The following is a 13,874-nucleotide window of genomic DNA, read 5'->3' as shown; positions in this document are numbered from 1 at the left end:
TACTAGACATCGGTAGTAACCAGTGTTTTTAAGTGTTTGTGAACTAATATGAACTCGTGGATAATGTGACGCTTGCACAGTGAAGACGGCTGTACACTGTGACGTGATGGTTCACAGTGTCTGTAAGATGTAGACGCTATTCTGTCTGAGTCATCAGATGCTTGGGAACACAATGGCACTCAACTGCTCTTTTTTTTTTTTTTCGATAAAACACTGCACTTCAAATGGGATTGCTACTCCAAGAACAGACTGAAGCTTTAGTGCTAATAATTTTCAAGCACATATAACTTAGAGTTGGACTGCAAGACAAATTGTCTTGCAAGACAAATTGTAGAAGTTTAATGCATTGAGTTGATGTGGAGAAGTCTTCAGACTGAAAATTTCTTGTGAAGTTGAGGAAACACCACCAAACAGGACAAGTTTTTTTTAGAGCTATATTTTAAAATGAGTGGCAGTAATGATGATCAGAGTGCAATTCTCCTGACCAAAGATGTTATGCTTTGCCTAGTATGTCCTGTTGGGAGGTCCCAAATACTGGAACAGCAGGTTTACACCTCTTGATTTTATAATCTGCCATACCCTTTCTCTTGCATATTATTGGACTGCTTTTCTGATTGCAGGCAGATCTGAGCAGTGCCAGTGCAGCCATCAAGGCTAGCAGTGCCCATGTTGTGAGGAAAATGAGAGCCCTGTTGCAGAGGATTAATTCACTTCCACAAACAACAGGTTTGTGAGTGCTGAGAGGCTTCAGCTCTTCCCAGCATTATAGATGTCATCTGTAAGCAATTTATTTAGGAAAATGTCATCTACTGCTTGTGACACAGCATACATCCTATCAAGTGCAGAAGGCAGCAAAAGAAATCTACAGGATTAATAAATAATACTAATGATAATTAAAGTATGAAAAATAATCCTCAGAGGAGTACAAGGCCTTTCTAAAACTCGGTGGGTTTTATTATTTAAAAGTGAGACTGCAAAATTCTTGTCTGCACATGTGTTATTTAGAGATCAAGAAAACATTTACTGCAGCATAAGAGAAAAAAACTTTTAAAGATGGCTCTTTTATCATGCAGCTCAAGGGAAAGAAAATGGATTTTAAGAAGGATTTTGAGAATTAATCATACGCAAAAAAAATGAAATAAATACCTATCCTGTCAAGTCTGTCAATTGCCACGGTTTCGAAGGCCCTTCTCATCATGGGGTACTCTTCCAGGACCTCGTTGAAGTTGTCCACGGAGAGGGAGTACAGGCGACAGTACGTGTCTGCTCGGACGCTGGCAGTTCGACGGCCCTTGGTTAAAAGGCAGATCTCTGGGGAGAGAAAAATTCAGCACACACTGAAAACAAAGAAGTTACTGAACCATGTGAAACTTTAAAGGTAGAAATCGACTCTGTGCTAACAAGTTATAATTTAGTACTCAGCAGCAATTTTTCTATTTCTGCTTATGTAAGGTTGCAGGGACAATTTTGAAGGTATTTGATTCTATTTTTGCTACTCTGAAAAAATAATTCATGTCCTTTAAGAGCCCTGCCTATAGGTTTTCTCAGTATGAACTCTGATTTTATGAAGCCTTTTTAAAATAGTGCTTCAAGTTCTAAGAAATGATCCATCAGCTGTCAAACACAGCTTGATGACTTTGATTAACCCAAGTGCTGAACTAACCCAAGTGATTCTATTGATTTTTTTTTAAATATACAGCTGCCATAGAGGACCAATCCCTTTAATCATTCACCAGATTTGCTAAACTAATGCAATACATGATATTATGATGTAATGATATTTGAATATAAGAACTGTTCTGAGAAAAAAAAAAACTTGAAGCATGAACATGCCTTCTGTTTCCTTGATGTTTATGTCCTAGCTAGGTATTTTGGGGAGAGAAAACTTAAAACTTTTGAACTTTTTTCTCATTAGATTAAAAAGTGGAATTCATATGATTAGTCTAGTAGCCTTTCTCTGCAAGTGCCCCCAACAGAAATTCATTGTTCTGGAACACTGGAAACTGAAGCTAAGAAACAGCCCCAAACTTCTGACTTCTATTTCTTCAACCCACAGTATCAGGGTTACTGCATAGAGACCAAAGTCGGTGTCTGAGGCTTGTATCAGCAAAACACTTGGGGTAAAATATTTATTTACATTATTTAGATTAAAGTACAGAAAATTAAAAAGTCATTTGCAAAAAGTAGTGTTTGAGTTCATCCTATTTTCAAACTGGAGACTAAGAACACACTTAAAAATACTGAGAATTCTTGAGCTCGAGCAGAGCAAGAGACAGTTCCAGCAGTCAAGGGCTGCGAGTTCATACTTTGTATTTAAATACAAAAGTAGGAAACTGTCTCCTACCTTTCTTTTTTGTACATTACATGCTCAATTTCAATCAAACTATAATTTTCAAGTGGAAAACTAATAAATAATTCTGGGGACTTCAGTTCTATAAAGTACCAACCTAGTTCTTGGTTTGGGGTCTTTTTGCTGTATGTCTTTAAGAAATATATTTTTTATTAATCTAGAATATGAAGAACCTTGATTTTTTTGTCACATACTTCTTGAGGAATTTCCACATGCTATCTAACCCTGAAGGCTTAGGGGATAAGATGCTTAAATTACAGTGGATAAATCAAAGTAAATTAACATTGGACCAGTACTAGTACAGAATGTACTTAAACCCCAACAGCTTTGGGGAGAATTTATAGAGACTATTGGGAGAATAAAATACAGAATTTATAGAGAATGCTGGTAAGAGACTTGACCTAACTTGAAACTTGACCTCACAAAACTTGATGTCCATGAAATAATGACAGTTTACTGTAAAGAACCAGCCAGGTATAACAGAAGTCAGTCCTTTCCTTTTCTCACTCCTAGCGTAGCCTGACCTCTTCTCCTTAGATTGAACCCATTGCATTTTAGTTAAAAGAGAAGGACATTTTGCCCAAAGGGAGCAGTTAAATGCAGACAATACCTGTTTTATTTCCTAAGATATTCTTTAGGTCTCACAAATAATAAAGTGTTACAATGCATGGTTGAATTTAGAGAAAATCATCTGGAAAGTCTGTGTGACTAATGATAACCTATTGATTTTCAGCTCTCTTCAATTAAAATTGCTGCAGACAATAAAGACACATAAATAGGTGTCTTCTGCTACTCTCAACAAATACTTGAGTATAAAAAGCATCACCCCCAAAAACCCAGCATCTCCTAAATCCCCATCATCCTGAAGAGTGCAGAAAAAATTAGAGAAAGTACAGTTTTCATCGTTAATAGTCTTGACTACTGTATTTAGATTACTTAAACAAGAAAAATGGGAAGAAACCATAAGAGACAATGTTAGGCTTCATGACAGGACAATGGGACCAGAGAATTCATGGATATTACTGAACAAATAATTCCTTTTTTTCTTCAGCTTCTCTCATCTTCTATTATTTTTGTCAAGGTGAAGGGAAAAAAATCAATGAAAACTGATGTGCAGACTCTGTCAGCCCACAACTTCTGGTTGAAGACTGTAAGTCTGGAAGGCTTTTAATATCTGTAATCCTACTAGTTAGATAATATAATAAACAACAGGTCAGAAAAGATGACTAATATCCCAGTGCCCAGAAAATGGTCAGGGAGTGCTGCTGTGGAGCCTGCCTGCTCAGAAAGCAAAGACAGCTTTGTGTTCTCAACTCCACTTGAATGGTCTGAACTACAGTTTCCTTACAGAAAAAATACTGTGAATGAATACCCACATACTGCATTTCCCGTGGTATTTCTTGTCTGATTAGAACTGTATTGTAGTCACTGATACATTATCTATATTGCCTTGTAATATGTATCAATCGCATCATCTGTAGTCTGTTCATAAGACTAAAGTGTTTGCTAATTGCATGTGTTAATCTATCAGCTGTTTGTTTGGACATAAAAAATAATATATGAAATCTTCCTTACCAGGACCAGAGAGGAGGAACACAGAATACTGAAATGAGTTCCCATTAAACACTTGTGTTCATTTAAATAAACCAAAGTGTTTGTTTTCCATGAAAATAATAAAGTAATGAAAACAGCCATGACATATTTAAAATGAGCCTTAGTGGCATCAAGTACACCAGGTGCCCTTAACAATTATGCTCTCCTTGATGTTCAATTGATTTAAATAGACTGGGAGATACAATAATAGCATAGGAGTGTATAGGGGAACACAAAAGGCATAGACTATTTTTAAATAGCTTGGGTAAACAAGGTGCTCTATTAGCATTAAAATAAAGTGTCAGGAGCATATTACTCACTAATATTACTATGTGCATTTGGCATGGTGCATTGCCTTCATGCTGACACTTTCAGTGTGTGAAATATTACTATCTTTCCTTTCCAAACAAAAGAATATCTTAAGTTACAATTAAAAATTATGTATTAGGCTACAATGAACCCGTAATTCAATTCTGAATGCAAATTCTACTTTAATTATTTACTCTCTGTGGACAGCTGTTACCTAGAACATTGTGAAACAATTGTCAATCACTGAACTAATGAAAAGTGACTGAAAACACAGAATGATGCTAAAAACATTAATTTGTTCTTACAGTCCATGTTTAATGAAAATTTAATTAATTAATTTGTGAAAATCATAATTTGTGGTCTGCAAGGATCAGGTGTTTCCCATGTAAAAAAACAGCCCTCAAAAGAATGTGGAAATGGGCTCAAATACAGTGTACTCTCTGCTGTGAAGATTCTAACTGAAATGTGCAATGATAGGTTAAAGCTAACTTGTTCTGAAAGTTGCAATAATCAAAATTGATCACCAACAAATCAGTTGCACACCTGTGTGGGATGTGGCTGTGTGATGGAGTTGTTAGTGCTGGGTTAACAGTGGTATTCAATGATCCAAAGGTCTTTTCAATCTAAGTGGTTCTATGATTTTATGGCAGGATTTCAGCAAAAGCAGGTTCAATTTTTGAAACACTATGAATTTCTAAAGGAACTTGCCTGTATCAATTTCTCATAAAACAGGGAATGCATAGGTTGTGTTTTACTATTGCATTAATGTGACAGAACACTCTGCATGGGAAGTTCTGCATATCTGAAAGACAGCAATGAGGAAGGCTGATTTCAGGAAAATCTGAATGAGGTAAGGTGAGTGACATAGCCCACCATATGAATTTTAAAGAATAGGATTAATAGGTCTTTTGTAAGGATCAAGTTTTGATCCTAACTGAGACCAGTTTCATTGTTCTTTTGGACTGTACTGATATGCCACTGTAGGAGATAATTTTTAGCCCTCCTCTGGTGCTACATGATGCCTAAACACCTTTTTCTTTGAGAAAATAAGGATATAGGGATGTATATGTAATGTTTTATGTATCAATCTCCCCCACATTTGTGTATATGGATGTGGGGCAGATTAATGATTAGTAGCATGTATGACATTGATCTCGTCTTTAGTCTTTGCTGGATGGGTATGTATCTACTGGCCATCCTAGCAATATCTTCTGGTTTCCATTTTATACAGAAAATTTTTAGATAAGAAAATTTCTTTTTTACTCTGAGAAGCAGTACAGTTTCTGTGAGAGTGTTAACTTGTCCATTCATCATCTATTCATTTTACATCAGTTATATTCCAGATGTAATTACCTCATATGTCACATTAACATTTGACTAGAGAAAATCTACAGAAAAAACGTGCCCACCAAATGTGTTGATAAAGGTAAGCTATGAGTCCAGTAGTTAGCAAGTTTACTGAAGGACACCAAACCAGCCGTGTCTCCATGGACCATATTTCTTAGCTTAGGATTGTATGAACAGAAAATTCTTACAATGAATTACCGTATGTGCATCTTTGTCTTGCAAGGACACAAGTTCACTTTACTAGGTGTAGAAATTAAATTTGTGTAGTAATGAATAATTGAATTCAGTAGTATTTCAGCTATATAGTGTCTATATTAAAAACAACTAAAAACAAATAGCAGTTTTTATACATTTCTGTCCCCTTTCAAATCTGTGTGATTTCTCATCATCTGTTAGATTAAACATTAACTAGGATCTAGTGAGAGGTCCTTCCAACTGAGGACAGCTGACTACTGCTTCAGTTCCTCAACAGCAAACTTGTTCTTGTCATGGGCATATAGGTTGCTGTGCGTGCTATCAGCTGTTCAGGCTGACTACTTCCAGCAGCAGAAGAAAGATGGAAAGTCAAAGCAATTCAAAAGCTTGGGTCAGTCAGTCTAACAGACTTGGGAATGTTTTTTAAGAACAGGACAGTGGATTAGAATATAGTTTATTTTATAGAGAGCAGTGAGTTACTGAACTGCCATAGACAAATGTCCAAGTGCTCTTTCCATCCACCCATCTTGTAAGACTTCAGAGTAAGCTTCCCAGAACCACCATGGCTATCCTTATTTTCCAACAGCTCTTCCTAACAGCATCTCCTTTGCATGCTACAAAGATTGATAGTTCTTTACTTTTTTCAAGCAGCTGAAGTTATCCACTGAGCAGAAACTAGCTAATGGGCACTTTCTTGCTGTGCCAGTCACAGCAAGGGACATTCAGCATGGGACACTCAATTCTCAGCTTTACAACACTTAGTATGAGAATGGTTGGGTTCTTTTTCCCTTCAGGAAAGGACTATATGAACTTCAAGCAGGTTAAAAAAAAAAAAAAATCAGTAAGCTTCTAGGCATCCCATTCTTTCAGAAATTGTGTGATTTTCCAGTTCCATGTTGACTTAAGCATCTCCCATATAGAAAAGAGGGAGAAGCTGTTTCATATGATAATATGTTACTTTAACATAAGCATCTGCACTTCTGTTTTCTTTTTCTTTATTAAACTCTGGAAAATTCTAGAAATACATTTATCTATGTTTTTTCCACATTTTAATGTGTTCAAAATTTCAGTGTATTATTGCTAGTGTACACAATGGTAAAGTCAGACATATGATGCTATTTTTTTTTATAGTTACTAAAATATCTACCACCATGTCTTACAATTAGTCAAAATGTAGTTTGATGCAATTAAAAGAATTTCAGTAATCTGTGTTCTAAAAAATTCAGTCTTCCATTTAAGAAATCCTAAAATATAGTCACTGCTCAAGAGGAACATTTCTGCAGGAAATGGAAGAGAGCTTAAGGAGAACAGAAAATGGAGATAATTCCTGCCTTTTACAGCCAGATTTGTAATCTGGACTGTCCAAAAGGAAGCTATGGAAAAACTGCCACTTTTGCCACCATGTTTACACTAAATATGGAATTGCAGACAAGTCAGTTTGAGTTAGGAGATACAGCCTGCATCACCTCTTCATTTAAAATATGACAGCAATAATTGTCTGTTGCGTTGCTTTCAGATATCTGGACTCATCAGTTGGAGAGAGGGAGCCTGGATACATAACTGAGAAGTTATTGTTTTGAAGAGGGGCTGAAAATGGCTGATTGGAATGAAAAGCAACTTCTGTAATATCCCATCTCCAGTCTTTTATCACTTTTTAAACTACTTACCTGAACTTATTTTAAATATATCTATTTGTAATTTGTGATAACTGTTGCCCTTATTAGTCATCCTATTAAAAAACCCAACCAAACAAATAACAAAAAAACCTCAAAATTCCCCAAACAAAAACCACATACATTAGTTTAGCTAACATTTTTACTGTCTGTTTGTAGTATGAAATTTCTATCTCTGAAGACTGAGACCTGAGCTCTCCACATGTTCATAGTTTAGTTAATAGTATTTTATTTAATTTAATGTAAAAATAGCAAAAGAGATAGCAAAAAATTACTTGGGGAAAAAAAAAGTGCCTACATTTAATTGACCCAAACTTTGATACAATTTATAGACAAATACTTATTAAATAAAAAAAAAATATTTTAGGGTTTGCCAACAACCCTGAGAGTATGTCCCTTTCTTTACCTAGCTCCAAATGTGTATTTTATGCCACTTAGCTAGGAGAAACCAGTTTCTCATCTTAATAAAATGTGGCAAATTATCTGAGCAGGAACTTCTTATTTTTCATCCTGACCTCTCTTTGCTTTCTTCCATGTGCAGGTTCTGAAAATAGCTGTGGCCAAGTTTTCAATACTAGTGCAGAGTAATGAAAAGGCCAGTAACAGAAACACAGAATCACTGAGGTTGGAAAAGACCTCTAAGATCATCGAGTCTGACCTTCAACTGAACTCCACCCTGTCAGCCAGACCCTGGCACTCAGTGCCACATCTAGACTTATGAACATTTCTTACATCCTGACTATTTTCCCATGTTCTATTAAATTCTTCTAAGAAAGGTCTGCAAGACAGAACAGAAGCTTAGGGTCATTTTATAAAACAGAAATAAAAGTGCATGTTTTGTCTTCAAAGCTATTTATAACAGAGCATCCACATGTTTTTCTTCTTACTTATTAAAGCGTTCTTTCTAAAAAGAGTGATTAATATAGTCTATTTATTATCTTTTAAAAGCCCACAACTTTACTAATAGGAATTCCATATGCTTTAAAAAAATTAATAATTAAGCTAAGATGCTAAGATAATATGCCTAAGTACAGATTTAGTTTCCATACTCACTGTGTCAAAGGCCAAAAGTGATTTTATCTAATTCATTTACTCCTACTTTTATTCTGACACATGCTTACTGCCTATGGAAAAAAACCACTTAATTCCTTATGTATTCAGTAGTATGCTCTTGTAATCTTGAGTTTGGCAAACAATAACAGTTACAATTTAAACTATTCAAATTAAATTAAAGTTGACTATAAAAATATTGTACTTCTTTTCATTAAATTATTTAAAAAATTATCAGAGACTGTCGGTTCTGAATTAAATATTTAGATTAAATATTTAATCTAAACTCAAATATTTAGTTAAAATTCTACTGTGTGAAATTGAAGGTGCTTGGAAAATCTTCTGCTTTATCTGTGTTGACCACATTTGATTTCCAAGGCATGCTATGTCATATTTTACTTGTGTCTAGTTATATAAAGTTTAAATTAAAAATGTATGCTGTTAATGAATTAGTAGAATTATAATTATAATTTATTTATGCTTTTAGATTGCAAGACATATTACTTGTGTTATTATTATGAATACTGTTAAATTTATATTTATGTTTGCTACCTAATAAAACTCCTAAACCCAAATCAGCTTCTGATTAAGAGTAAGTTATTTTCATTCCATTTTCCTAAAAATTCTCCTGTAATTTTAAAAAAATTATTGAGTTTGAATAGCAAGAAGTCTTTCTGACTGATTATTATTTTCAATATAAAATGTGGTGCCAAAAGAACAACACAACCATTTATTGTCAACAAGAAATTACGCAATATTATGAGGACTATTGCATATTATGTAGCCTCAAAATGGCAGATTAGTCTGTGCCAAAAAGATATTTAATTTTTAGGCCCTCTTGCCGACAATATTTTTAGAAAAATGTTCTATACTGTTCAGCTGAAAAATGTTTTACAAACGAGTTGGCATGGAGATGTGGAGATCCTGCTCCCTTAAAGCATTTAATTATGTCCCTGCTATTAAGAATACGAATCATCACACCTCAGTGGGGCTACTTATAATTAACTATCTGGATTATAGTATGAATATTGAAAGACTTAATCCACCACTACCTTGAATAACGAATAGCCATATGCAGTATTTTTGCAAAATGTAAAATTATAAATCCTATCATATCATAATGTCCATATGTAAAGCACTTAAAGAGATTTTTTTCTATTTAAAATCAGTATTATACTGCAAATCTTTTAAAGTATTCTATGAAAAGGAAGCACCTAGAGTGTAACCAGAAAAAAATAAGTGGGAAAATATAATCTAAAGTGACTCAACATTTCCCATGGTATTATTTTCCACTGCACTGGTCTAAAATATACTGACAGTTACTGTTCCGAGAGGGGGAAAAGTTCCAGAAATAATAGGTAGGTCAAAGAAGTTCTGTCTAATTGGCCTTCTACAAGCTGAAGCAAATGCAAAATAGAGTTTATTAGAATTTTAAGTGCAGAAGGGTGAATGTTAAAACTGCATTAAATAATTGAAGCAAAATAAAACATTTAAAATTGAAAGTATTCCATGAACTACATGTTACAAAAAATAAACCAAAAAAGAAAAGATGCTATAATATGTCTCTGGGACATTGTCTGGGAAGATGGCAATGAGAATCTGGTTTCTAGATAGATTTGTTAGATGAATGATGACATGAAGCACAGATAGTGATATCTGCCTTTGAGTAAGTAAAATAAAACATGTATTTGTCTCCTATTACAATGCAAGAGATAGGCCAATACATTTTCATATTCACACACAGTAACTCTCATATATACAGCTCATAATTATTTTTTTTTTAAATCACATTCATTTCTTCATGTTCAACATACCTGGAATTTGATAGGAAAAAAAATTAGCAGTATGAGTTTTAGTTAGTCTAAAAACTGATTTATCTACTGATTCCAAGTGGCATGATACCAGTGGGATTTTCAGTGGGGGGAAAAAAACAATGGGGAGCTGGATCTGCAATGGATACATGAAAAAATTGGGCTGTGTGAATTATTGAAGACTTACCTACTGGAATTAGGAAACTCCTTGAGCTAACAAAACCTCCATGGGGCCCCCAGACCTAATTAATAAAAATATATCTGCACTTCCTAAACACTAAGTTTGGATTTCCCTAGCAATGTCAGCATTCCTTCAGCTCTAACATAGTATCTGTTAAAAACAGCAAAAAAGGGGTTAAATTTCCAGGAACATATGTCTGGGCTGCTGCATGAAGGAAAGCCTGTGTAAACACAGGTGGGAAAACAGATGGAGAAAGGAAAAGATAGCAGGGAGACCAGTCTTATCTTGTGTCCTTTGTGGTTGAGAGGAATTTTGCCAGTGACTACAGAAAAGAGCAGGATGAGACCACAGTGAACAATCAGGCCTCTGTCCATCAGTGAGTAAGCAAATGAAGTAACAGCAGAGTCCTGAATGTGTTCCCAGAAATCCTCCTTTGAGTAAGCTGTGCTGAGCTGTACTGGCTGGGCAGTGTGGGATTTATTCCTTTCTTCTCCTCTCTGCAGGCATGTCAGCCCCACTCTAACACACCAGCTCATGGAGGCAGCTCAGCAAGTGCTTATCTAAACCAGGACTACCTGTCCTTAGTCATTTCTCTGGTTCTGATTCTGACAGGGCTGGCAGCTGACGGGGCATAGGACCTCATGAAACCACTCCTGCTCATCAAAGTCCTTTGCACTAGCTTTGGGAGAGCTAAAACTTTTTATGTTTTCAGGGGTAACAATCTCAGGCAAGTTATCAATGGTTGAAAGCTGATTTTCCACTTGGCTCTCCAGGCAGGAGCCTGCTGTGTGTAGGTGAGGGCATGGGAACACCATCTGACTGAGTCTGGGGTGAGGGATGTGCAGAGAAGTGGAGGGTCACAAGGTATCAGAGAGCAGAAGGCCTTTCCAGAAGGGAAAGAGAATTTGCAGGGCTTGATCTTACTGTCATGACTGAAGTACCCTTAAGACCCACGCATCTGAGAGGAAGGAGATAATTGGAAAGGTATTTTTATTGTATTAAAGCAAACATCTCTTTAGTTTATTACACTACTGCATGTTTGATAATTAATGTCAGATTAATCATCAGAGATTTTGAATTACCAACTTAGATAATATTATTATGGAGTGTTTCTGAAAAAATTCACCACAGCAAAAATCAGAATATTCACACAGCAGAGGTAGTACATCAGTTTCTATCAATATGTATTGGTATAGGTAAATTAGATTAGTATCAGGCTCATTAGATATGTTAATAATTCTGCTCCGTAAAGCCCCTGTAACTGATGAACTAATCTCTTCTATAAGCAAAAGACTCATATTCTTGTGCTTCATCTCAAAAGATGTCAAAATCTTTGCATTTTGCCAATTTTGTATGTGTAGTGAAGAATTAATACACAATCTGTTGAGTAATTCCTCCTGTCACAAGAAGAGCAACTTCTAATCCAATCACCTGGTACTGAGAGAAAAAGGTTCAACAGGATTGAAACCTGGCAATTTCTTTCCTACCATATATTACTAGGATTATATCATAAATGAGTTTGGACTACCAAGATACTAAAGAGAAAGACAAATATGCTCTGAGACAGAGAAAGCAAAAATGGGGGAGCTGTCATAATCCACTGCTGTGTACTTTGTATTTTCAGTATTGTAAACTGTAGATACTCAGGACCAGGGACAAGATGACAAGAAAATTAAACCACTTCATAATCACAACATCCTCAAAATACAATTGCTTACATTTTTCACCTGCCTCCTGATTTTTATTCTTCATTCGAGGAAGCTGAGTTCAAGTGTGTCAATCTCAAGTTTTCAGTTCAGCTTAACTGCAAACACATGTGCAGTCAGGTTTTCCAACTTGCTATCCAAAAGGGATAGGTGTAAGCACCTTCCCACTCTTTTCCAGCTTCTGTAGGTTGTTTAAAACTGTGCTTGCCACTTGCGTTTTCCTCCCTTTCCCATCAGTCTCATGCCCATGATGTTCCCCTGTACTGTCAGCTGCTCTGTCTCCCATTTATTTGCACCACTCACAACCTGACTCCTACCCACAGAGTTCTCTCTCTGTTGACATCTATATCGCTCCCCACGCTCTTCGCTACAGTTTTGTCCTATGTGTTAACAGAGTCCGTACCATCCATTCATTCTCTCCTGACCTTCAGTCACATGTCACTAACCCTACAGGCAGCTAGATCATAATTCCTTGAATAAAGAATTGTTTGTATGGTCGCATCCAGAGGGCACTGTCAATGGCTCAGAGTCCTGATGGACATCAGTGACAAGTGGTGTCCCTCAGGGATCCATACTGGGACCAGTCTTGTGTAGTGTCTTCATTAATGAAATAAATTAAGCAATTGAGAGCACTCTCAGCAAATTTGTGATGAATCCAAACTAAGCAGTGCAGCTGACACTTCGGAAGGATGGGATGCCATCCAGAGGACCTGGACAAGTTTGAGAAGTAACCCATGAGAATATAATGAGGTTTAACAAGGCCAAGTGCTGGTGCTGCACCTGGGCTGGGACAAGCCCTGATACCAGCACAGGCTGGGCATGAACAGCCCCAGAGCAGCCCTGCCCAGAAGGGCTTGGGGGTGCTGTGGGTGAGAGGCTGCACATGGCCCAGCCATGGCACTCACAGCCCAGAGAGCCAAACGTGTCCTGGGCTGCATCCAGAGCCCCGTGGGCAGCAGGGCAGGGAGGGGATTCTGCCCCTCTGCTCTGCTCTGCTGAGACCCACCTGGAGCACTGCATCCAGAGCTGGGGTCTCCAAGACAGGAAGGACTTGGACCTATTGGAACAAATCCAGAGGAGGCCAAGATGATAAGAAGGCTGGAGCACCTCTCCTATAAGGCAAGGCTGACAGAATTGGTTTTTTCAGCCTGGAAAAGAGAAGGCTTAGAGGTGACCTGATTGAGATCCTCTGGTACCTGAAGGGAGTCTCCAAGAAAGACAGAGAGAGTCTTTCTACAAGAGCATGTGGTGAAAGGACAATGGGAAATGGCTTCAAACTGAAACAGAATAGATTTACATTAGACTCTAAGAAAAAATTCTTTACTGTGAGAGTGGTCAGGCACTGGGACAGCTTGCCCAGAGAGGGTGTGGATGCCCCCATCCCTGGAGCGTTCAAGGATGAACACTCCGATGGGGCTTTTAGCAACTCAGTCTAGTGAAAGGAGTCCCTGACCATGATGGGGGGAGCAGAAGTAGATGATGTTAAACACACCTTTCAACCCAAGCTAGTTTATGTTTCTATGTTTCTATAGTAATTTCAATTGAGGGCAACCTTATTTCCTGCCATATGAAAACTCTGTCAGTGTCAGTGTGAGAAGTTTCTCTTGTACTTGTACAAGGAAAAGATGCATCAACTGCTATCTATGCTATGATAGTGGC

General features: G+C 36.8%; 1 protein-coding gene across 1 annotated transcript in view; it reads right to left on the bottom strand.

The window, feature by feature from the left end:
• HCN1 (hyperpolarization activated cyclic nucleotide gated potassium channel 1) overlaps positions 1 to 13,874 on the bottom strand; it is a 194,306-nt gene that overhangs the window by 4,578 nt on the left and 175,854 nt on the right. Inside the window, exon 7 of the mRNA XM_071425443.1 lies at positions 1,147 to 1,311. Coding sequence (XP_071281544.1) covers positions 1,147 to 1,311 — 165 coding nt within the window. The remainder of the gene's footprint in view (positions 1 to 1,146; positions 1,312 to 13,874) is intronic.

This window comes from Agelaius tricolor, unplaced genomic scaffold (genome assembly GCF_023055355.1).
Source record: "Agelaius tricolor isolate 1412-34295 unplaced genomic scaffold, bAgeTri1.0.p SCAF_4, whole genome shotgun sequence".
Taxonomy (NCBI): domain Eukaryota; kingdom Metazoa; phylum Chordata; class Aves; order Passeriformes; family Icteridae; genus Agelaius; species Agelaius tricolor.
The sequence above is the reverse complement of the archived record's forward strand: the minus strand, read 5'-3'. Positions and strand labels throughout refer to the sequence as shown.